This window comes from Saccharomycopsis crataegensis (assembly GCF_037102585.1).
Source record: "Saccharomycopsis crataegensis DNA, jcf7180000000098, whole genome shotgun sequence".
Taxonomy (NCBI): domain Eukaryota; kingdom Fungi; phylum Ascomycota; class Saccharomycetes; order Ascoideales; family Saccharomycopsidaceae; genus Saccharomycopsis; species Saccharomycopsis crataegensis.
Window position 1 is genome coordinate 1,025,986 of NW_027043838.1, and position 24,853 is coordinate 1,050,838.

The 24,853-nt window shown below is 36.6% G+C and overlaps 11 protein-coding genes across 11 annotated transcripts; 5 read left to right on the plus strand and 6 right to left on the minus strand. All coding sequences in view use genetic code 12, as the record gives it.

Annotated features, from left to right (window-relative positions):
- Window positions 1–27: 27 nt before the first annotated feature.
- Window positions 28–1,566, minus strand: DASC09_061230 (uncharacterized protein; the record flags this gene model as incomplete). Its single annotated transcript, XM_064999707.1, has 1 exon — window positions 28–1,566. The coding sequence occupies one exon, from the start codon at window positions 1,564–1,566 to the stop codon at window positions 28–30; it is 1,539 nt and encodes a 512-aa protein (XP_064855779.1).
- Window positions 1,567–2,038: 472 nt separating this feature from the next.
- DASC09_061240 (Snf12 protein) lies at window positions 2,039–3,313 on the minus strand (the record flags this gene model as incomplete). The annotated part of the gene is made up of 1 exon (XM_064999708.1): window positions 2,039–3,313. The coding sequence occupies one exon, from the start codon at window positions 3,311–3,313 to the stop codon at window positions 2,039–2,041; it is 1,275 nt and encodes a 424-aa protein (XP_064855780.1).
- A 367-nt stretch (window positions 3,314–3,680) lies between these two features.
- DASC09_061250 (WD repeat RBAP46/RBAP48/MSI1 family protein) lies at window positions 3,681–4,964 on the plus strand (the record flags this gene model as incomplete). Its single annotated transcript, XM_064999709.1, has 1 exon — window positions 3,681–4,964. One exon carries the CDS (start codon window positions 3,681–3,683, stop codon window positions 4,962–4,964), a length of 1,284 nt encoding a protein of 427 aa, XP_064855781.1.
- Window positions 4,965–5,166: 202 nt separating this feature from the next.
- Window positions 5,167–8,175, plus strand: DASC09_061260 (uncharacterized protein; the record flags this gene model as incomplete). Its single annotated transcript, XM_064999710.1, has 1 exon — window positions 5,167–8,175. The coding sequence occupies one exon, from the start codon at window positions 5,167–5,169 to the stop codon at window positions 8,173–8,175; it is 3,009 nt and encodes a 1,002-aa protein (XP_064855782.1).
- Window positions 8,176–8,497: 322 nt separating this feature from the next.
- Window positions 8,498–9,247, plus strand: ADK1 (adenylate kinase ADK1; the record flags this gene model as incomplete). Its single annotated transcript, XM_064999711.1, has 1 exon — window positions 8,498–9,247. The coding sequence occupies one exon, from the start codon at window positions 8,498–8,500 to the stop codon at window positions 9,245–9,247; it is 750 nt and encodes a 249-aa protein (XP_064855783.1).
- Window positions 9,248–11,641: 2,394 nt separating this feature from the next.
- On the plus strand, window positions 11,642–11,836 carry DASC09_061280 (uncharacterized protein; the record flags this gene model as incomplete). Its single annotated transcript, XM_064999712.1, has 1 exon — window positions 11,642–11,836. One exon carries the CDS (start codon window positions 11,642–11,644, stop codon window positions 11,834–11,836), a length of 195 nt encoding a protein of 64 aa, XP_064855784.1.
- A 235-nt stretch (window positions 11,837–12,071) lies between these two features.
- On the minus strand, window positions 12,072–12,875 carry DASC09_061290 (uncharacterized protein; the record flags this gene model as incomplete). Its single annotated transcript, XM_064999713.1, has 1 exon — window positions 12,072–12,875. One exon carries the CDS (start codon window positions 12,873–12,875, stop codon window positions 12,072–12,074), a length of 804 nt encoding a protein of 267 aa, XP_064855785.1.
- Window positions 12,876–13,965: 1,090 nt separating this feature from the next.
- DASC09_061300 (uncharacterized protein) lies at window positions 13,966–16,464 on the minus strand (the record flags this gene model as incomplete). The annotated part of the gene is made up of 1 exon (XM_064999714.1): window positions 13,966–16,464. The coding sequence occupies one exon, from the start codon at window positions 16,462–16,464 to the stop codon at window positions 13,966–13,968; it is 2,499 nt and encodes an 832-aa protein (XP_064855786.1).
- A 1,379-nt stretch (window positions 16,465–17,843) lies between these two features.
- On the minus strand, window positions 17,844–19,346 carry UGO1 (mitofusin complex protein UGO1; the record flags this gene model as incomplete). Its single annotated transcript, XM_064999715.1, has 1 exon — window positions 17,844–19,346. The coding sequence occupies one exon, from the start codon at window positions 19,344–19,346 to the stop codon at window positions 17,844–17,846; it is 1,503 nt and encodes a 500-aa protein (XP_064855787.1).
- A 297-nt stretch (window positions 19,347–19,643) lies between these two features.
- TLG1 (Tlg1p) lies at window positions 19,644–20,324 on the plus strand (the record flags this gene model as incomplete). The annotated part of the gene is made up of 1 exon (XM_064999716.1): window positions 19,644–20,324. The coding sequence occupies one exon, from the start codon at window positions 19,644–19,646 to the stop codon at window positions 20,322–20,324; it is 681 nt and encodes a 226-aa protein (XP_064855788.1).
- A 269-nt stretch (window positions 20,325–20,593) lies between these two features.
- Window positions 20,594–24,772, minus strand: DASC09_061330 (uncharacterized protein; the record flags this gene model as incomplete). Its single annotated transcript, XM_064999717.1, has 1 exon — window positions 20,594–24,772. The coding sequence occupies one exon, from the start codon at window positions 24,770–24,772 to the stop codon at window positions 20,594–20,596; it is 4,179 nt and encodes a 1,392-aa protein (XP_064855789.1).
- Window positions 24,773–24,853: the final 81 nt, after the last annotated feature.

The following is a 24,853-nucleotide window of genomic DNA, read 5'->3' on the forward strand; positions in this document are numbered from 1 at the left end:
CAGACAGTCCCCCAGGGCTTGTCAGATTCATTCAGTTTGTTCCAATAAATCATCTAAAGTCTTATCATCATCATACCTCCAACATACTTTCTTAAAACCAAATTTGTTTTCATAAGTTCTTCTGGTTACTTTGAATTGAAGTTTGGGTTTATTTGATATTCTTTGATGTTTCTCCATTGAAAACAATTTATTGGATATTTTCTTCTTTTTAGATACGGCTTCTTCCTTAGTATCATATCCAAAGAATTTGATCATTTGCTGCTCCTCATTGAAATAGACATTCAAGTATTCGGAAGCAGGAAGATTTGTATCGCACATCACCAATCTAAAACCTAAAAAAATATTCTGTTTCCCATTATAACTAATCATGATGTTTTTTTCCTGTGAATCATATCCATGCTTTTGTAAACAATCTTGATATAGAGAGTTGGCCGTAATATCATCACCAGTATCAACACTCAATAAGTACGCAGAGATTCTGACCTGCGTCAGATTATCTCCGTCAGTAGATCGTAGTAAAAAGCTCACGGAACGAGCACTGCTTTGATTAGTGTTTCTAGTTGAAAGCTTCCCTTGACGATCATACAAAGCTTGGGAACTTTGGAACATGTCATCTTCACCCTCATCATCTTCGTAATTTTCGGGTTGCGGTTGTTGCTTCATCATTTCATGATATCTGCTGTAATCACTTTCCTGTTTGACTTGATGACTTGGCAGAAAAAAATTTGCCTGTGTTTTCGAAAAAAGATTATCTTTCATATTATTATGATTCAACTTTTGGTCCCTCAAATCATTAGTGCCCATGTCATCAACACTTGAGAAAGCGGTATCTTCTCGATGAACCCAAGAATCAGAGCGATCTTCTTCTAGGGACAAATTTGCTTCATGCGTTCCCATAGACCTCGTTCTCCTCTTAGCTTCTTGTATATTTCCTAGTTGTTTTGGTAATTTTCTCTTTGCTGTCGTACTGTTCCCGCGCAACCAAGAAGCAAAATATTCACGGAAGACGTTTTGTTTATCCATTACCCATTTTTCCCCGCAGTGATTGAGTATCCGGTTGAATAATGGTTTAGTTTGCTGAAGGTATAGGGGAACAGTATCAGGTGTTATAAACTTGATATTGTTTACAATACCTTCAAACCCATACTTCCCGAAACAATACTTGAAATTAAATAGCAAAAATATCATTTGATTTTTGAAAATCCCATTCTCCGTTTCGATGCCTCCATCATTGTGAAACCAATCCCTCTCCAAAACCAGATAATGAAAATGTTTCCCGCTGTTTCGCTTGTAATCATTTACAAAGGCATCGAAGAGATGACGAGCCCCTGGCAAAATCGTCAATGCAAATGTCTGTCCAGGATAGAACTCATATGAGCCTAAAGCAAATGACGTTCTGGAGATATTTCGTAGAATATTTGGATTTTCATGGGCAGTGAGATCAGTTACCGTGAAAACGTTTTTCTGATAGAGTTCATCTGTATTTAGAAGAATGAACGGCAAAGTGTAGTTGTTTCCGAGTTTTCCCTTTCCATTTAAGTCACTGAGGCATGTTATGTTATTCATTTGGTATTAGTTTTGGTATTATTATGACGAGTAAGTGGCATATTTTTGATTTCTTTTTCAGGTAAATAAAAAACTTTTTTTTTTAAAAAAAAAAAAAAAGCATTTTTGGCGCGTTTCGCGTTTGTGTAATCAAAATATCTTTATAAGCCGAACAGTAATAAACAGATCAACGAATAATAATATATTTTTCAGAAGTTATCTCGTCAAATATTCCTTGTCCATTTTTTCTTTTTTTCTTTTGCTAGGAGGTAGAAGTTCTCAGCTGGTAATGATTTTACAGACATGTAAGCCTTTTAAGTCGAGAAATGAAAAGACCTCAAAGCATACAAATACCATCAGAACAGAATGCTATCCATTAAATACATAGGATTCAATTCAAGTCAGAAAAAAATATTAGAATACCAGCAAGAAAACAAAAGAAATACAAAGAAATATACAATCCCCAAAAATAAAAAATAAAAATAATCCTGAATTAGAGTCTATTACTGTTTAGCAACAAGTCAATATTTTCATCCAATAACTCGTCAGTGTAAAACTCGGATCTTCTGGCGTTTTCTTCAGTGTAACCTTCATCGCCGAGCAAAATTTTCAAGGATTTGGCGTGAGATTCTTGCCATTTCTCCAAGAAATTGAGAGGATCCTCAGCAAACTTCTTAAAGAATTCATATTTCGTTCTAGAAGAGTTCAACGCCTGAATATCTAAAGCAATTTTAGTGTCAAGTTCTTTAATGAGAGGATCATTCTTGGTGATCATTTCCTTTTCCATGGCAGTATACTGTTTAGCATTCACCTCATCAAGAACTGGGTTCCTGATTTCCACGTTAACATCGAGAACTACTTCGCCCAAGGTTGACGATTTATCAGTAGCAACTTCATAATCAAGAACAATAGGTTCCACTGGTTTCAAAAAGTTTCTGATAACATGAATCAAATCTGAAAAAGCTATTTGTTTAACTTTGAAAAGCTCTTCTAAATCTTGATCGCAATTCACTAATCTTTTATCCGTCTTATCATGTAATTTATTTATTTGAATGTACTGCCACAAGGAGAAAATAACGTCTGTTTCGCTCATTTCATAACTGCCCAATAATTCTGCTAACTTCAGATCTAATTTAAATTTTGTTGGATATTCTTTTGGTTGAATGGTAATTTTACATTTCACTTTATCGCTCCCTTTTCTTTTCACATCCATACCATCAAATGATATTCTGTTACCTTGATGTTGTGGGGTCTCGTGCCATTCAATCACCGATTGGTTGAGAGTGCTAGGAGTAATTGATTCAAACTTGGAATTAGTATCCAAATCAATGGCTAGCCCTGTCAAATAATTACTGAATTTGAGTCTGCTTGGTGAGTCCACCGGATCTTTATCATTCAATAATCTGCCTTCCACACGTAACGTCCAAGTGGCTGGGTCGTTCTCATTCACTTCTTTCCCTTGAGATTTCAACAATTCTTTTTGCCATAATTGGTTCTCGCAAGTGTTGTAAATGAATATTCTCAAGATCCCGGACTCCTTGATCCCTGTCTGTGCCGATTCCTGTAAGTCAGCCCATTTCCTAGTAGTAAATATGTCTAATCTTCTCTCGGCATCCTGCAACTTTCTTAGTTGTCCCACTTCAGGAAACAATTCATCAAGGCTGTGAGAAATAGAGAAATCCGTTGGCTTTAAACTGAGCACTGGAGGGGCCATGGTTTGAGGCGACTGCACCGCTCCTGGGTTGGTCTGTATTGGATGTTTGATCATTATTATTATTGTTATTATTCTTATTCTTATTGTTATCTAGTAAGTGGGTCAGTCAACTAAATTTATTTCATCATAACAAACATTTTAGTGGAAAACCCAAAGAAAAAAAAATCCGCTCCTCACATCCCTACACCAAAAATAAATAACAAGACGCGTCAGAAAAGTTCGCGAATTTTTTGTTTATTAAATGATGAGCCATTTATCTAAAGTATTATTATTATTAGCTCTCTCTCTCTCTCTCTCTCTCTCTCTCTCTCTCTCTCTCTCTCTCTCTCTCTCTCTCTGTATCTTTCATTTGGTCAAATATTGAAGAATTGAAGAATCAGCGATTTTATAGAAAGGAGTAAACAAGAAAAACCAAGAAATCATGAGTGAAAATAGTGCAAACGGTGAAGAACAGAATGAAGTTCTTAGTGTGGAGCAAGAGTACGAGCTTTGGAAAAAGAATTGCCACTTCATGTATGACTTTGTTTATGAATCACATATCAATTGGCCATCTTTATCAATACAGTGGCTTCCAGATCTACAGCTAAGTAATGATGCTGTCAATGCCAATTTGATCCTCGGTACAAATACATCGGGAGCTGACACAGAAAATGTCAAGTTGATGTCCACCAATTTACCGTATTATCTAATGAATAATGAAGACACTGGTGATGCCACAGATAAATCAAATATCAAGACGGCTACCAAAATCAAGATCAAGAAAAAGTTCAAGCATTTCAATACCGAAGTCAATAGAACTAGATATATGCCACAGAACCAAAACATAATTGCCTCAATTTCAGGGGAAGGCACTGCTTATGTGTTTTATAATGATGTAAATAAAAAGGGAAATAGATCACCAATATTGAGCTTGAAGCATCACAAAGATAATGGGTTCGGTTTAGATTGGAGCCCATTTGTTGAAGGCCAGCTTCTAACTGCTGCAGATGATAAGGAAATTTGTCTCTGGGACATAAACTATAAAGCCGTTCAAACCAAATTCGATGAAAGTGAAATCAAAATGGATAGTATCAAACCACTTCATGTTGTTAGCTCGCATAAAGACATTGTCAATGATGTGAAATGGCATAAATTTGATCAAAATTTGTTTGGATCGGTTTCAGATGATAAAAGTTTGATGATATTTGATACCAGAGACTTGTCCAAACCAGCGATGGTCAAGGAAAATATACATCTGGACTCTGTCAATTCATTGGCTTTCTCTACGTTTTCCAGAAATTTGCTAGCCACCGGGTCGTCCGATTCGAGCATTGGCTTATTCGACCTTAGAAACTTGAACTTAAGATTACACTCTATGATGGGACACTCTGAATCGATTACCTCTCTTGAATGGTCTCCACATACCGATGGGTTCTTGGCCTCGGGATCAGAAGATCGAAGAGTGATCATTTGGGATATTTCCAAGATTGGAGAAGAGCAATCCCAAGACGATGCTGATGATGGTGCCCCAGAATTGTTTATGATGCATGCAGGTCATACAAGCATGGTTACTGACTTAAGCTGGCACCCTAATGAAAAGATGAAATGGTTGTTGTCTAGTGTTAGTGACAATAACGTGATTCAGCTTTGGAAACCAACAAAGAATCTTACTGATCCTGTCGATGGTTGGGACAATAACGATGTTGAATTAAAAGATCTTGAATGAACCTATATACGAAAAAAAAACGAATGGAATATTGTGGCCCAATGATATGTGTCTGTGTTCTGTAAAATATTGTGCTATATATATTCTTGAAAAAATTATTTCCTTATCTCTTATGTTCTTTTCCTTTAAAACAGGATTGGAGATTATGTGGTGTATGAGCGATGTGTGTCTAGGTAGGGTTAGTGCAGTGTTGTTTTTTTAAATGCCATTTTTTTTCCCTGACAGAGTGGCTCCAAAAATCGTAACTGATCTACTGATAATCAATTCCACATCTTCAAGCCAATATCGTAAACTAGATAGACTGACCATTTCATTTCCGGCCACAATGGATCCGACAGAATATACCTTACCGGGTATCATGAACTATTTGCAGTCTGAGTTCACTCAGATTGAGAAAATGAAGATTGCAAATAACTTGGAGCTATCTGAAATGAAATTCAAAATCGCCAAATTGGAAGGGGTCAAGAACGGATTGAATATCACCAATAACAAGTTAGTCACTGATATTAGTAGTTTGAAAAACGACAACACAAAACTCTTGGGAGTGATACACCGGCTAAAGAAAGAGAACGAAGAACTCAAGCAGAAATTACACGATGCGGGAATCGACAACGACGATAAAATCGATGACACTAAAGTTACATCGACCGAAGCCAAAGAATCAAGTATCGATAACGATCTTCGGGAATTGATCAGTGGCTTGTCGTCTACCAAATCCCAATCCATTTTGATCAAGGACATTGAAGAGCTCAATTTGCAAACTGTCGATTCTCACAAGAATGATATTGTCAACACTCTTGATTTGACGCCCCTCATAACTTCCCGGAAATTTTTGCAGGATTGTATGAAGGAAATGTTTTATTTAATCAAAAATGGTAATGGAAATATTGTCAGCAACATTAATGAATTTAGTTTTGATAATAATTTTAACAATAGTGATCAAAAAAGTGCAGAGAATAACCAAGATTCCGGAAACTTTAATGTTTTTGACAAATACAATTACGTGACTGCCGAGCAACAAAATGACATCAAGTTGGCAAATGAAAGAAGGCTTGAAGAAGAAGAGAATAGACTATTTGAAGAACGACATCAACCGCAAGATCAACGATTTTCTTCGCCGCAACGGCAACCACAAAATCCAATTCAGCCCTCAATACCTGCAGCAGCTCAAGTGCAAGCTTCTGCCCCGCAGTTGCAATTGCAATCGGACAACAATGGTGGACTTCAACAACCAAATGAAATTGTTCCATTAAATCAACAGCAAAGTGGCTACCCTCGCTCCGAATTTTTGGATAAGCCTAGGGGCAACGATGAATTTTATTCATTGAATGAAAATGACAATAAGAGTTCTAGTAACGATGATGAAGATGTGGGAAATAACAATAGTGGCAGTAGCACAAGTGGAGCAAGCGATGCCTTGTCATCTAGCTCTGATCCCCGCACTCAATTCACTTTATTATTAAGATCACCAGATTTATTGAAGTATCCCAAATTGAATCCTAATGAAGAACCAAAAATTAGAGAAGCCCCACAAATCAAACCAAAACACAAACTTGAAGGAAATAAAAGCTCTTCCGATGGATACTATGATATTGAAGAGGCCAGTGACGTAGAAACTATTGTTGATGGTGAGGACGATGCTAACCGTCATGAAAATGATGATAATGAAAACGATAATGAGAATTATGACAATGATGATATTGTGGATGATGATGATGATGATGATGATACTAATGAAAAAAAAGAAGGTGATAATGATGATGATGATGATGATGATGATGATGATGATGATGAACCTATTGAAAACCCTGACAAAATGACTCATATTTCTGAAGATGAGGAGGAAGATTCTATTCTTGAAAGCCCAAGAAAAAGAAGTTTCCAATTGGATATTATTGAAGAGCAGGACAACGAGGAAAATGAAATTGAATACTTGGTTGAATTGAAAGATAATGACGACGATACCCATGAGAAAATTGAACCCTCTGCGAAATTTTCCACAGGTGGAATTCTGGGTGTCATCAATAAATTAGAAATCAATGAATCGACTCAAGAAATTTTAACCCTTTCTTCTAATTTGGTCAAAGTTTCTTCCATCAAGGATGGAAAATTGGCGTTAATTGACGAAAATTTGCCAACATTAAAACTTCGGGCCGGAAAAGCCATCTTAAGGTGGATAGATGACAATCATTTCTTGTTGTTCAATGATTTTGAGCCATATGTGGTGAAGTTTTATCATAAGAAAACTCTCGCAGAGGTTAAAAGAATCAATGTCCTAAATGATTTGAAAACTGAACAATCCAAAAGTAAAACCCTGTCTGATGGGAATGATAGTGATGATGATGACGACGACGATGCATTATTGCCGCTCAGAGATACCACAATTTTGGGTCTTGATTATGATTTCAAAACAAAGGGTTTGCTTATCAATTGCAACAAATTTTTCTACGTTTATGATGTCAGTTCAATTGAAGACGTTAAATTGATTGGATATGATTCGTTGGTGGATCAACCAGGATCATTTTTCACCATCAAGCTTGGTAAATTTATTGGTAAAGATGAAATTCTAATCTTGTCTCATAATGGTATCCTCAAAAGAATTGGAATCAATAGACTTACAAAGGGAGACGATCTTGAACAAATAATTTTTACAATTAACGATTTACCAAGCCACAAATCGATCAAATTCACTAATTTTTTTGCCATACATGATAAGAATGGTGGCAACCGATCAAAGGAAACCAAGTATGATCACCAATTGATTTTTGTTTTTGAAAATGTCGCTAAATCCCAAACCATATACAGGCTCTTTGACTTGAGCATCAATAAATTGATTGATGATTCTGCAGTTATTGTTCAGCGGGAATCGAGGAAATCGCTTCGAAGCCCAAAGCTTAGTGAAGCAAAACTCAATCAAGACCCAAATATTCAAAATCAAATCAAACCGTTCTATGATTCTTCAAAGTTAAAGGATTCTGACTCTACAACGCTTTATATTTTGGAAAATTCTAATGATTTGCCATCAGAATTGAATTTCATCGATTTCAACAAGCGGGAATTGGTGGCAAAAGTGAATTATTATGATACCGATGATGTGGTTCCGGAAAAAGATGAGCGGTACAATAATGAGGAGTTGAACTTGTCTTGGTACAGTGGTGATGAGTTGTTTATTTTTGGTAATGATTCTACGATAAGGAAATTCTTGGTGTAATCAAGGTGTAAAACAAAATGTATTATTTTATTTTATTTTATTATTATTATTATTTCTCAGTCAATATATTCTATTCAGATTGTGTTTCTTCTAAGACCTTTCTTCCTCGTATTGTATTAGGGGTATTTCACCCAGGTCCCCGGAGGCCGGGAAACCTCCTTTTGACCAGTCAAAATGCACCGCTTTTTTTTTTTTTTTTTTCCTGCTCCCCAACAATCAGATGAGGGTTTGAAAAACCAACATTGAAAATTTCAGTTTTCCGACCTTTTACCCATTCGGTGACCCATAAGCTTGTCGTATCCATCAAAACACCAACACCAAGATGTCTACTGTTGAAGAACTCAAAGAAGTCGTTGACAAATTGCAATCCAGAATCCATCAATTGGAACAAAAGGCCGGTATCATCCCAGCCGTGCCAAAGTCCATCCGTATGATTTTGATTGGTCCTCCAGGTGCTGGTAAAGGTACCCAAGCTCCAAACTTGAAGGAAAAATTCTGTGCTTGTCACTTGGCCACTGGGGACATGTTGCGTAGTCAAGTTTCCCAAAAGACTGAATTGGGTGTTGCTGCCAAGAAGATTATGGACGCTGGTGGATTAGTCAGTGATGAAATTATGGTCAACATGATCAAGTCTGAATTGGACAACAACCCAGAATGTAAGAACGGGTTCATCTTGGATGGTTTCCCAAGAACCATTCCACAAGCCGAAAAGTTGGACGAAATGTTGAACAACAAGAAGAGTCCATTGCAAAAGGCTGTCGAATTAAAGATTGATGACTCTCTTTTGGTGTCCAGAATCACTGGTAGATTGGTCCACCCATCTTCTGGTAGATCTTACCACAAGGAATTCAACCCACCAAAGGTTAACATGAAGGATGACATCACTGGTGAACCATTGATCCAAAGATCTGACGATAATGTCCAAGCCTTGACTAAGAGATTGGAAACTTACCACAAGCAAACCGAGCCAATTGTGGATTACTACAAGAAGACCGGTATCTGGTCTGGTATTGATGCTTCCCAATCCCCTTCTAATGTTTGGTCTTCTATCTTGAAATGTTTTGGCAACTGAGCTTTTGTACTTTCTCCTTTACTCGACATTGATTGTTAGGATACAAGATTACAAAAAAAAAAGAGACAAAGTTCTTTTCTCTAATTCTATTTCATTACTACCACTAATGTGAAAAACGATAATGATTTTTCTTTATTATTCAAGGTTAATTTATTTTATTTTATTTTATTTTATTTATTTTCTTAACAGGAAACAAAAATTTTATTGCTATTTGTGCTTTCTAGTGTAAAATGATTAAATTGAGATTCTTCTCTACAACAAGAAATAGGTTTCTTTATCGATGCGCATCAAACTGCATTGAGATAAACGAACCACTGGAATTTTAATGTGCTGCAAAAATAAAAAGACTATTTTGGAACTTGGTACCCTACGTGGTTGAGAGCTCCCATTTGCAATATGGCTTATATTAATTCAATGGAATGTTAAGCCCGCTTGATTAGTTGCCCTATACCAAAATGGATAGTTTCGCGTAAATTTTATCCTAATTTCCTTTTATAAAGACACTTCCCATTGGAGTCCCCAGTGTGGCGTCAATGGCTTTTTTCTTTTGATACACTCTTAGGCTATGTATCACCAGATCATACACACTTCTGCTGAATTATTTTCAGCCCTGTGTTTAAAAAGTGTTATCCATTTCACTAATACCATTATCATTAATAGTGATTGTGATATTGCTGGCGTATTATTATTATTTACATAGCCCAAGGATGACAAATAAGATAAGATATCGAATTCATTTTTTTTGAAACAAAGAAAAATAAAGTATATATTCTTCTAAACAAAAAGACAAAACCTTTCTCATTGATCGATTTGATTATTTTATGAATCATTTGAAATTTTTTGGATATTGCCAATAGAGAGGAAAAGCCGCTCCTAGAAAATAGAAGAACAAAAAGAAAAGAAAACCAAGCAGGAAGATGGTGCTCAGTGCATCATTACCAAACATATTAATTCAAATCGCACGATTTGAATAATCTAGCATCTTTTGGATACCAGATTTCAGAGCATCTTTAACAGTCACAGGAACAGTTGCAAGAACAAGAAGCACATGAAGAACATTGGCAAGGTCCAGCAGCAGCACAGGCACATTGTTTAGAAGATGGGCAGGAGCAGGAAGACATTATAGCAGTAATGATTAGCAGAAGTTTTTATTATTAATATTATTTGATTGTAATATTTATTTTGAAAATAATTTTATTCTTTTTATTGGAATTATTGACGATAAGTTGGCCTTTTTTATAATGATATTTTGCGTTCTTTTCGCGTTCACCTGTGGTGTTCTGCAGTGCAGCAGAAAGCTCTCAAACTTCTCGAATCATCCATTAGTCTCTAGCCACGCACGGCTGATATATATACCAGCCGTAGCAAGAAAAAGAAACAATGACTATTAGATTAAAAAATGAAAAGAAGAAGAAGAAGGTCAAAAGTTCCTTTGTTTGTAAATTCTCAGAATACTCCGAGTAGGTGATAGTAAAATATTCCCCGTGCTATTATTAATCGAATAGCCACACAGAAGATTACTAACTATAATAGCACGGATGATACTTGAATTATAAATAAATTAGTATTGTTACAAGTGCAGTGAAAAAAATATAAAAGAATAGCACCAAAATTGCCATCAAAATTGTAATTGCACGCAAATAACAAAGCTATTTTTCAGAGTATAAAAAATGAGAGATGTAGATGTAGTGTAAAAGTAGACCAATGGTCTGTGTTTTGGCTAACAGGTAAGCCAGAATTGATACCTCTTCTAGAGTCCTGCAATATTTAACTTGATTTTTTTAGGATGATGTAGAGGTAATGGACAGTTTAGCACCTCTTTAAATAAATAATAGGTGTAGATTAATAATAACAAGATAGGAAAATGAGATGAAGAATATTATGAGGAATAAAATAAGGAATAAGTGAATTAGATAAGAGATCAGAAGAGTTCCCTTTCAGGTTTCTTGAACGTGCCAGGATATTCTATTACTTTCTATCATCTTCTTTCATCTTTTATTATCTTTTAGAGCTATCCAATAGTTCTAAGAGAAGATCGAACTACTTAAATAGAGCGGTCTTTCTTGTTTTTCCATTTTATTATTTTTATTTGAGAGGACACGCTTAAACCTTTACACAGTATTTATGTTTACTTTAAAAATTTATTTTATTTTATTCATTATAACCATTAGTAGACCGAATTATAATTCAAGACTCTCAATCCGTCGATTAACATGAGATTAAGCTTATATTACACAATACATGCTGGTATAAGTTACAAGCCCAAATCCCAAAAATATACATATACCTAGATTCATTCAATGGAATAAAATCAAAAGAAATTTAAGCCTTTAAAAAGATTGGAAGCATTAGCATCCCAATTGAGGAGAGTACCGATGTGTTGTTAAGAAAATTATGTCGTTATATAAGACCATGCATGGTGGGAGAAGCGGCCCCGAAAACCATTACCGAGCCCATTGGGATGCGGGAATACGAGAGGTGGAAAAAGCGGGACGTCCACGCCATGAGGATTCATGTGCGAACGGCAGAAAGCGCTCAACTTTACACAAACAACAGACTAGAACAAAGAAAAAAAATATTAACATTTAGCGAAATAGCAGTATAATATAACAAAACAGGCTAGGCAATTGGAGACACATATATATACATGACAAATTAGAAATCCCAAAAAACAATAACCATGCAAAATAGATGTGTAGATAGATGGATTACACAATTTAGCAAAAACAAAAAAACTCGCTAACCCTTAAATAATATAGTACAATATTTGGCAACGCCGACCAATTTCGAATGAAAGAAATTAATAATATGCAAACTGAACGGATCAATATCCGAGATATTCCTCCTCGAACCTCAACATTTCGCGATTCAACTGCTTGCTCAACAAATCGGAATGGATTAATTGGTTCTCTGTTAGCATAGTATAATCTTCGTCAGCGGTACTATTAGTGGATTCTCGAGTCATACCCACAGCGCCAGGGGAGTAGAAATAGTGAGGGCTCAGTACATCTTCGTCGTCATGTAAACTTTGGATATCACTATCGTAGTCATCAATGTTATCTCTGGTGTAGTCTCCGAAATAGTTAGCTGCCGAGACTATATCATGGTCGAAATCGTCTGGGCTCATTAATGTCAATGATCTGTTATCATCCTTGTCTTCTTCGTAAACTCTTCCGCCATTGTAGAATTGGTTGGCAGTTTCGTGGATCATAGATTCATCGATGGATGAAACATATGATTCAAAGCTAATTACCGACTCATCGTCATGATGACTCGTGTTGAAGATCAATGGGGCAGAATAGGTGTATTCCATTGATCCTTGTTCCGAAGCATCCGCCGACTGTTTTTCATCGTCGACATCATTTTGGGAGGCATCCGAGCCGATCGAGCCAGTATTATTATTATTATTATTATTATTATTATTGGAGTTATTAGACTTGGAGCGACAAAGAGACAACTTTGACCATTTTTGTTTCAATATACAGGAAATTGCAAACTTCTTTCCTTTCTTTGGTGAGCGCACTTCCGATGGAGTATCGAAAGTTATTGAGCCAGTGGACGTGTTGATGTAGTAGTCCGTCTTCAACTGGTGATCGTATTGTTTTTTCCAGGATATAACAGTGGACATCTTTCAAGTGAGTTAGATATTGTGTGGTGATGATAATTCCCGAATATTATTGAGATGATGAAAGGTATATGCCCAAAAGGTAATTAACTGGCAGTTGTTTTGTTGTTTGGAACCCAACGGGAAGTTTGTGTATATTTATAATTGTCGGAGATGACAAATTGTGCCAAAATTGCAGAAAAAAAGGAAAAGGAAAAAAAAAAAAAAAATTTGCCGAATCCCGCAAACCCTCATTAATTCCGCCGGCCCAAACGTTTGGGCCCAACAAACACCACCGGGAGGAGAATATACCCAGCACCATTTGTACAACAGAACAACATTAGTGGTAATTATCTTTTTGGGGGTATTTTTCTATATATACAGCGGAGATGGTGGTAGTAGGCAATTGCAAAGAGCCCAGGGTCTTTTGCCAATGTAACCATTAAGTAACGATTTCTAATCATGGCGGATTTCTAATCTATCCGAAAAGCAAAAAAGCTCTTTTCTTTTCACCGTTAGTGCCGCGCGGTAATAACGGCCCAATTCCAGCAACGTCACCATTATCTCCGCGCCAACTATTTTGCAACACCACATTTCCTTAACATTTCTAATAATAATGATAATATTATAATACTAGAAGTGACCGAAAGTATCCATCCATGGCCAGTTTTCATGATGGTAGATCTGCTTGGTGTGCACAGCATACAGAAAATGTATTTACACTCAACCGTTGCGTGTGTGCGTGCGTGCGTGCGTGCGCTAGTTTAGCTACCAATGCCCTCATCCCATACATTACCTTGGTGCTACACAGGTACTACTCACTACTACTACTACTACTACTACTACTACTACTACTACTACTACCACTACTACCACCACCACTACTACTACTATACTACTATCACTTTCTATAAATTAACAATCAATACATAAAACACTAAAAAATAAAAATCAAAAAATCAAACAACATTAATAACATATACCAGCCTCAAAATAATCCACGCCACAAATAATACAAAATAATAACATAAATATCAATATCCTGTGCTAAAAATCAAAAGTTCTCTTCTTTTAAAAAAACAAACAAACAAATAAAAGTAAACTCATTCAATTATCATTTAAAATGTCCCCTTGGGTTGTTCACATCTCCGTTATTCATACTGAATCCAATCCCCATCATCTGAAGTTGTTGTGCCGTCATCCCTTGTAATTGGCCTCCCATGTTTGTAAATCGGAAATTTTGTTGTTGAAAATTTCCCGATGGTTCAAACGGTATAGTGTTTGCCGCATTTCTACTACTCTGAAAATCCGGAGTTTGCGGTGACACATGTGATCCACTGTCAACACCAGATCCACTACTGCTGCTTGCTAGTGACATTCCGGCACTGTGCTGATTGAATTGTTGTTGGTGTTGCTGAGGAAATCTGATCGTTGGATGTTGCGAATTAATAGGTGAGGGAACAATCGGCACAACGTTACGACATGGGCTGCTATTGATAGAACCGTTTGAGCTGGTATCAATATTCTTCATCCCATTTCTACCCATCATCATGTTAACGTTCGTCATTACAGGCTCCGAAACCCCCGCTCGCCCAATTACAGGAGTCATTCCCATTGGCACATTAATCGAATTATGTAATATAGTCATATGTGAAGGCATATCATTGCTAATTCCTTGTTGTACCGGAACCAGGATTAAATTTGGATGTGGTTGGGTAGGAAGCGGTGAAAATTGAGGCGGCAGTTGGAGATGTTGACTATGCTGTGGATGTGCAAAAGGCTGTGGTTTATGAGATAATATAGTAGGGGCAGAGTTAAACTTTGAGTTTGTAAGCGGTTGCATTGAATTAGCAGAAGATGGTACCAGTGGTACAGCTCGTGTTTGGAGTTGCCTCTGGATCTGTGGTGTTTGATCACCAAGTACTTTGCCGCTTCCATAATCAGACACAGAAGTCATACCATTTCTAATGTTTTCCTTTATGTGCTCACCCTCATCATTAAACTTCATTCTTTCAATCTCCATATTATTGATCATCTTATCCCAGTTCAACGCTTCCACATCTCTAGATAACCCTTCAGTGATATTTTCTGTTCCGTTGATTGGTATAGGATTTCTGATAATATCACTTATACCACCCATTTTGGGCTCTTCATTGACCACAACCACTTTTCCCTTTCGATCTGCAGAATTAAAATTAGGATTAGGCATCCCCTCCAAGTCCGAAGTTTGTATAGCCGTAGTGTCATTGATTTGATCAGCACTGCTAGGTAGAGTATGTGGTGATATCATTGAGTTGTTGCGATTGGCAAGGGATTTAGGTACCTTTATGCTAACATTAGTTTCGATAGGCCGACCATTATTGTTTGAAATACCAATACTGTTTGGGATATTAGAAATCGAACTACTTTGAAAAGGATTTTTAGATTTAAACGATATTATCGTAGCAAATTGTTTAGAAACCTTGATGAACTCTCTCAAATCTTCCAATCCACTTTGCCTATCACCATTATGTAGCATGACGAACCTTTCTATGTTGCTTGCAGTTTGTGAAATATATACTTGAACATCTTCTAGGGTTTTAAGATCATCATGAGGGAGCTTTTGAAGCTTTCGTGACGGAGAGACATCATGATTGGAAATGCATTCGAACGAATCAATGAGAAAAGATACTTTCAGCTGATTAGAATTAAGTTTATAATCATTTTGAGATAATTTTGACTCAAGTCTTAGCAACTGTGATCTCACTTGGTTTTTGAAAGCCACATAGTTGCCGTTTGGACCTGTAGATTTAGGTGACGCTGGTAGAGTGTTTGAAGTGCAATGCTTTGGGGGATCTGCCACCATATGGCTCAAGAAATTCAAATTTAAATTACCATTCAATCCATACTCATTTCGAAGCTGGAAATATCGGATAATTAAATCTCTGATCGTGAATTTTGGGTGACTATTGTCACATTTCGCCATATTTTTTTGTTGAGGATTTTGATTCCGCTTATTCAAATCAATAATAATACAAGTTTGTTCGAGAATAAATTCCCAGAATGATGAGGTCTGAGCGAATTTCAATCTCCATTGGATAAATTTTCCAAGTGCCAATAACAATCCGAAATCATAGTTGATGGAGTTGAAATGAGGACTGACTTGGAACCTTGATGTGATTTTAGAAGGCATTTTATCAAAATTGAAGTTGAAATTGGTAAAGGAATTTTTACCATTTATCGATACATCACCTGATACTAACCCTATGATTCCTGGTTGGATTTGTGATTGTCTTTGTTGTGATATTACACTATCACTCCCCGGTCGTAATTGCTGGTCATACACAAATGATGAGCTTCTTTTCCTCCAATCAGCACCACCATTATTATTATTATTGCCATTATTTCCCAAAGTTATTGTTGTGGATGTTGTGGTGGTGGCTGTTGAAGATGATCCCCTCCCTGTATCAAATTCAAAAGAATCATCACTGTCATCGCTGTCACTGTCACTTTCACTATCTCTGCCTTCTGAAGCATCCCTGTCAGCCTCGTTGCCCACAATGCTATCTTGTCGCTGGCGTTTCTGGGGCTTCCAATTTTTGTTCTTTGTTTTTGAGTTTGAGTCCGTAATCATTATTGAGGTTCATTAACTTTTTTTTTTTGAATTCTTATTTATGTGTTTATAGTTTGATGGATCTTTCTGTAATTGATATTATTGGGATTTAGTGTATCACTCTCTTCCACTTGAGGTTGTCTAATGGGATTTAATAGTAAGGCACTGCTGGATTATTTGACCCCTTACCTGAATGATAAATGCTGCTTCGTTTATCCAATAATAATTACCCAATGGATCTGATCCTCCAAAACCTCAAATTATACCCAGGATAAAAATGACCGTAGACAGAACCTCTGTATTGTCCTGATCTGTTCTGTGTTACTTATTCCAAAGTTTCTAATCCAGTAATTGCGCAGACCGGTGATGATAGTCTATAATGATGATGATGATGATGATGATGATGGTGAAGATGATGATTACTTATCGGCTCGGCCAAACCTCGTCTCCATCAACAGTGACGTTGTGATGGTTTAATTAAGTCTATTTTTACTTTTTTTCGAATTTTTTAAATTGTTGGAATCAATTGATCCAGCGGTATGGCTGAATTCTCACTGTCTGTTGATCTGTCGACCAGGATCAATGTCAAATATGGTGTCAATCTAGTAGCGATTTTTTGTTTCCATCAAGTGTGGGTGAGTGAGTGAAAATACTTTTGTGGTCTCATTTTTTTTTTTTTTTTTACCAGGGTTAGTAGACACCGACACACACATATATATAAACAAGATTGAGCCGTAAACAATCAACAACACCGCAAACATTTTATCATCATTTTCTGAGTAACTATTTTCTTTTCCTTGTTTTTTTTTTTCATTTTACCTCGTTTTATCTCAATCGTCTTTGTTGAACTCAAAAATATGGAAAGAAAATACCTATTTTTACATGCAGCATTAGTTGCAACAACCCTCTGATGTCTTGCGATGAATTTCCTTTTTTTATTCGGTAAGTGCTGAAGGATATCCTAATTAATTAGGATTTTAACAAGTTGTAAGTAAAAACAAACACTACAATAAACTCTACAAAATGGGTTGAGAAACCATCATTTATGAAGTCATTTCATGAAGTCAATGTTTAATAATTATGCCCTAACAATTAGCAGAAAGAATCAGGTGGTAGTGGAAACAATTGTCATTATAGTATAAAGCAAGTAAGAAAAAAAAAGGAAAAAGAAAAGAAAAAAACTAAGGGTAAAAAAAAAGCACCAAATATATATACAAAAAGAAAAAAATTGAGTAAGTAAGATTTCCGAAATATCAAAGAAAATCAATTGCAAAGCGTAGACCGTATTGCTTCATTGCGAGGCACAAAGCAGGAAACAAAAAACAAAAAACAAAAAATCAGAGGCAAATTGGAGAGTTATATAATTCAGATCGATAATGGATGAATTTATGATCTTGGATTCAGAACTTTTCTTCAACAAATTTGGAATCACTATTGATCACTTTAAACCCCCATCTGGCGAAGATATTAAGTGCACCAATCTTCCAGCCTCTAAATAATGATTCTAATCCGGAATTATCATTCTTAGAATCAGTGTATACCGAGCTAACCAAACTGCTCCAGTACCCTTTATAGCCTACGAATTTCACAATCATATCTGATTCGTTGATTTCTAAACCATTAGAATCCCGGAATTTATCATTGGTGCTCTTAGAAACCAAATAGCTGGTTTGAGCTCTTCTCAACAAGGTTTCCACAGGCAATTTCACAATCAAATCAATGAATTCACTAAGGAATCGCAAACTCAGATCATATATTGGATGGATAGATACACCACCGCTGCCAATCTCATGTCTAGTGACCATCAAATATGGTACAAAGTTCTTTATAAATTTGTTGGCAGTTGAATTCAAGATCGTTGGGAAAAGTAGCTGGATAGGACAAAAGTAGAACTTAAGCATCTTGATATTATCCCTAAGACTTCTTTTCAAGCCAGGCCATCTCGATTCAGCCTCGTAACGCTCTTGGGCAGTCGCAGGAATATTAGTAATAATCAACTTGGTACGTATCAAATCCAACGGAGCCAATATTATTCCTGTGGTTATCGAAGCAACAAGAATCAATACAAATGACTTAAATGGATCGGGCGAATAATTGATGTCAATATAGAATGGATCAGGGATTTCTAAAAATGGCGCAAAAAATCCTGTCAACCATGATTCAAGGGTAGCTGATAATGCTTGATAAATGTATGATACATTGGTAGCCTTCCATAAACTGGTAGTTCCTTCCTTAGATAAAATTGAAGACATAACGTCAATGGTATGCAAAGACAAAGGTTGGATGTGCTTGACGTCAACAACCGGCACTTCATATTCTTCCACATCATCCTCGACATCTTCACCTTCTTCATCATTTAGTCCAATTGATTTAGATTTGTAAGTAGAGTTATTACTAAAGAAGTAATCTGCACTGTCCCCTTGCTCATCATACTCTGATCTTTTTTTCTTTGACTTTTTTTCTTTGACACTTTTACCTTCAAGTTTGCCGCTTCCAATATTACTCAAGCTCAGTACATCGAAAACCCCTATTTGAAGCAACACTCTCACAATATCGAATGGTTGGTTCAAAATCACTTTGAAGTAATTTCTCGCCAACTTCTTTAAGAAATGGGTCAAGATCTCCAGTGAGCTGTTTACACTGTGCCAAAATGACTGACCCATATTGCCACCAGCCAGGTGGCGGGCTGCTGAACCACGAGCAGCTCGAATTAGGGTTCTGCTAGTTCCATTCTTGAATTTTAGTAACTCACTAGCAGATTTCAGGCTATCATTGTTGAAAATGGTATCGACTATAGATTTGCCATCGGGATACAACACACCAAGTCCCGGGCGATACGTTACAGAGTATCCAGCATCAAACAGGCTCGGATCGTAATACGGTCTGAGTTCGTTATTTGACATCTCTTGAACTCTTTTTAATCAAATGGTGTGGCGGCGGTAATGCTCTTGAGTTATCCCTTGATTCGATGTGATGGTGATATTCCATAATTTTTTCTGCTCACTTTCGGTCTCTTCACGTGCACCAACATGTGACAATACCAAAACATCGTTTTCCAGCTAGAAGACACTGACAGGGCCGAAATCCATACTTGATGTATATTTGGTATGATAAGATTAGACTGCAAAAAAATAAAATACAATAGGTTGTAACACCTGAAGAATTTGATAGAAATATATAGACATTATTATACATCGACGATGGATCCATTTAACGAGGTCCAGAAGGACGGAGAAGAGCAAATAAAAACTCTCAACAAATTTCTTTCCACAGTAAATTTTGCTAATATTTCCAACGACCAACAATTAGAATTCGAAAACCAAATCAGTGAGCTCCATGAAACAATTGAAGATTTAAAAGAATCGATAGACCAAATCAAAACTGAACCTGAGCTCTATGCTGATCTATCTACAACAGAGATTTCTCGTCGTGAGAAAGTAATTGAAGCATTACAATCAAGTTATCATCAAATCAACCAGGAATGGCAAACTAAGAAAAGTAAAACCTCAACCGGTGACAATCCGTTCTTGAGTTATGAGGATGAAGTGTCAAAGACAGAAATCCAAAATAAGGTAGCAGCGAACCGAAATTTTCAGCTTCAACAAGAGTTGCAATATCAGGACCAACAATTGGACGGAGTTTACGATTCGGTACTGAGAATTAATCAGCAGGCAAGATTAATGGGAGATGAGTTGGAGGATCAAGCTGGGTTGATTAGTGAGTTTGAACAAGATATGGATCGGGCCCAGGGAAGATTGAATAAGAGTATGAAACGATTGAACACAATATTAGAGAAAAATAGGGAGTGGTTCAGTGATTGTTGTATTATGTTGTTGATTGCAGTTCTAGTCATCTTGTTGTTATTGATTGTTATTCTTTGAATTGATAATTTTCCAATTATTGGTTATTTCTGCTTTTGTATCGGCTTCTCATTTACTTCTACAAGGAAAAAAAGGAAATCTTTTTTTTTTTTTTTTTTTTTCAAAGTATAGATTGAATTAAAATGGATTTAATAAAATATCATAAGGTTCTAAACAATATTGAAAGTAATGATATAGGTTTAAACAGAAATTTAATTGGTGTTGATTAAAATAATAAAGAGCAAATGAAAATAAAACAAACAAAGAAAAAAAAATATAATAAAGTGATTTCAGAAGGCAGCTTCAGTAATATTAGATCTATCGCACATTTCTCTAAAAATTCCATTGCTCATAAACAATTTCTTAGGTGTATCAAACTCTTTCAACTCCCCCTTGTCTAATACCATGATCCGATCAAATTTGATGATAGTATTCAATCTGTGAGCAATACATAAAGTTGTACATTGTTCAAACTCTGTTCTAATGGTATGGTTAACGGCAGCGTCTGCTTTATAGTCAACTGAAGAAGTTGCTTCATCCAAAATCAAAATCTTGGTCTTCTTCACCAAAGCTCTAGCCAATGCTAACAATTGACGCTCCCCTAGAGACAAGTTTTTGCCTTCTTCTTGAATTGGTTGGTCCAAATGGAATTTATGAAGTGCACTCAAATCAGTGCCTTGAATCTGCTGTTTTTTCACGGTGTCCAATTGAGATAATTCAACCAATCCACTTCTGCGGAGCGCATCCCAAAGTTCATCATCGCTGCTGTTATGGAACGGATCTAAGTTGGACCTAATAGTCCCCTTGAATAACACTGGATCTTGAGGAATAATACACAATTGTGATCTGAGAGTAGCTAAAGGCATTGTAGAAATATCCAAACCATCAATTTCAATCGCACCATTTTCAATTTCCGTCAAACGATAGAGAGCAGTCATGATTGAAGATTTCCCTGCACCAGTTCTTCCACAAATTCCAATTTTTTCACCCGATTTAATGCTCAATGACAAATTCCTCAATACTAATGGCAAATTGTCCCTGTATCTGAGGTTCACGTTTTTGAACAGGATCGATGAATCTTTTTCTAACCATTCCTGTTTCACAGGCTGGTAATTGGCAGTGATATTCCCAGGTTCTTCTTTTGGAAGGTTAAAGCCGTAGTAAACCAATCTTTCAGCGCTATTCATCACATTTTCTACCTCTGCTAATGAAAGAGCAGCCATCGTCAAAAGTCCACAAGCCTGAATAACATACGATACCACCAAACCTGTCGATGAAGCACTCATATTGAATTGACCGGTTACACATAAAGCGGCAACCACGAACACGAACATTGCACCAATATTATCGAGATGAACTCCCATAAACCGCTGAATGAAGAAATAAGTGTAGCAAGCGTTATTCATTGTGTCCATATGCAAATCATTTTTTGATAAAAACTGCCCAACAGCACCATATTCTTTGATTGTACTCATACCAGCAAGACATTCTTCAAAATTGTTGTAAACAAATGACCGATTCACTGCTTCCAATCGCTTAACTTCTCTACCAGTCGCTTGATAATATGACACTAATGTAGCCACGAAAATCAGTAATACCGGAATAACAATAGCCATCCATGGCAAATAGATTATACACAATATGCCAATACCAATACACATTGCAGTAGGGATTAAAAATTCTCTTGCTTCATCGCCGAGCTGATTGTCCAACGCGTCAGTATCTTTGGTGAATCTGTTCATTAGTCTACCAACAGGAGTGGAGTCCAAGAACGACATTGGTGCTTGAAAAATATTCTTGATGGCTTTTAAGTTCACTTCACGGGCACAGTGGTTCAACACATAGGCTAAAGTAATGAATTCTAATATATTCAAAATGAACCCAACAAAACAAAGCATAATATATATCCCAATGTAAAAGTTATCGGATCTTTCTGGCCATTTTTTTGCAGTCCAGAACGATAACCAAGTGTTGACGAACAAAGTGCAAAATGTGGTGATGATAAATTGTAAGACAATGAAAAGACACACTAATATAGGATGGTTTTTGGTTCCCAATCTGAGGAATTGAAGATAAACTTCAAACGAAATTCTATTCACTGCTTGATCCTCTTTTTTGATTAATATATCTTCCTCATCAAAGTTGTCGCTTTCCAAATCCACCTTTACAGCAGCTTTAGTCTTTGATTCTTCTTCGCTTTGCTTATTGTTTTCACCTTTGGCAACATCTTTGCTTCCATATTTCATCAAATCAGCAAACCCTTCATTAGTGGATATCAATTCATCAACAGTCCCAATACTGATTGTTTTATCGGTATTTAAGTAAATCACCCTATCAGCATTGTGAATCAAACTCAATTGATGGGTTACCAAAACTCTGGTCTTTTCACCTAAGTAGCTCAACAAGCAATTCTCAACAATGGACTTACCAACCCGACTATCAACTGCACTAAGAACATCGTCTAATAAAACAATATCACAATCATTGTAAACGGCTCTGGCTAAATTAATTCTGGATTTTTGTCCCCCAGATAAAGTCACCCCACGCTCACCAACTGATGTCAAATCTCCAGCTTGGAAAATCTTGAAATCATCAACCAAGGAACAGACTTCAACAACCTTGTCGTACTTTTCCTTCACATACGGGTTGGTGAAACAAATGTTTTGTCTTATGGTAGTACTTTGAATCCAAGGCAAATCACAAAATAATAAGCTTCCATCAGTTTTTAGAACCCCTGACGTACGTTTCATAGTCCCAGATATAGCATTGAGTAAAGAAGATTTGCCGGATCCAATGACCCCAGTGACAATAATAAATTCACCTTTCTTGATATTAAGATTCACATTGTGCAAGCCAGTAAAAGCAGTTGGATCAGAGCTCTCGTTGACAGAATTTTCATTATCTTTTGTATCACAGTAATCTTCATGAACCACTTCTTGTGATGATTTTTCTTCATCCTCTTCTTCAGAATCAGAAATGCCATCAGCTTCAATGCTTTCCCACTCAAATTCGGCGTTTTTAATTTGAATAGCCATAGCGTCATCCTCCACAAAGTCGCAGTCAGCCATTTGTTGCCTCTCCCATTCAGGATCAACAGGAGCTTCATCAGGACATAACACAAAATCCTTGACTCTCTGGATAGCGGCGAAACCATCCACCAACATAGACGCAGCCAAAGGTAACAAAATCAATTGGGTGGACAATTCACTGAATAAGGAAAGAGAAGAAAAGATACTGGCGACCGATTTTCCTGGATCAACCTTATTCAATGTCACGAACGACACCATGGAGCACAATGTTGGTACAAAAAAACCTAAGGCAAAGAGTACCCCTTTAATAGCTTGCATATTGAAAAGAATTTTGGTTTCTTTATTCCGATGCTTTTTGATATTGTCATGGTACGGAGTTTCCCAGCTATAGTATTTGATCATCTTAATTGATATTAAAACTTCTCTTATTAATGAAACTCTTTCATCTGTTTCTACGGTCACTTTCTTTCTAAAGTATAAGAGCGATTTAGATGAAACACTCATTATTGCCAAAATCGCTAAGAACACTGCAATACCTGAAAGGGCAGAGACACCGAGGTTAACGATCAATAATGCAATAATTATGACAATAGGTATAAACGATGTTAACAAAAATGGAGAGAATCCGACAGCCATATCTAGCCTTGAGATATCAGTTCCCATTAATGAACTAATTTTACCGGAGGTGTAAGTCTGCTTTGATTTGGAATTTATGGTGAAAGATTTTTCCAAAATAAGCTTGGTTATTATCGCCTTTGTCTGGATCCCACATTCTAAAGAGTGCCCAAAGAAATGGTTGATTGCAAATCCACAAAGAGACATGAGTGAAGCAACCCCAATAGCGTAACCAACCCCTTTACCCAGGGAAATGGCATTCCCAGCATGTTTTTCAGTGACCCTGTTCTCGACAAAGTCAATCAATTTTTTGGTCAACAAAGGTGATAAAACAGAAGCGACGTCGAATACAATTTTCCACAAGATTGCCAACATAAATTTAAGTTTTAAGGTCTTGAGAAGTGCTAATGGTATCGAGCTTTTTGTGAGAGCAGCTTTCTCTAAGTCATCTTCAGAAATTGATGGATTTTTCCTCAAGGCACGCTGTTTATTTTTGGCCTCTATCTTTTGCAAATGTTGTTCGAAAGTTTTGTACAATGTTTCAATCTTCATATTATCTGGAAGAAGGAAAAGATCATTCTCGTTCACGGTTCTTTTGTAACCCACATTCATCAAAGGTATCAACCACCAGAAAAACAAGTAAGAAGCCGGACTTTTGAGGAAGTTGCGGGGCCATGATTTCATTTCAGAGGCATCTCTAAATGGAGGGACCTTTTTCGATATTAATAAAGGTGTCAAAGCATGTTTCTGAAGCTTTGGAGCATTTTGTTCCAAATCTAGGGATAGCTTCTTCGAGCTATTGTCCTCTATAGTTGCGGTAGGCATGTATCAATGGACGTTTTCAAATGAATGAATCTCATCTCAAAATTTGTCATGTCAGAATGAATTGAAAGGAACATATATATA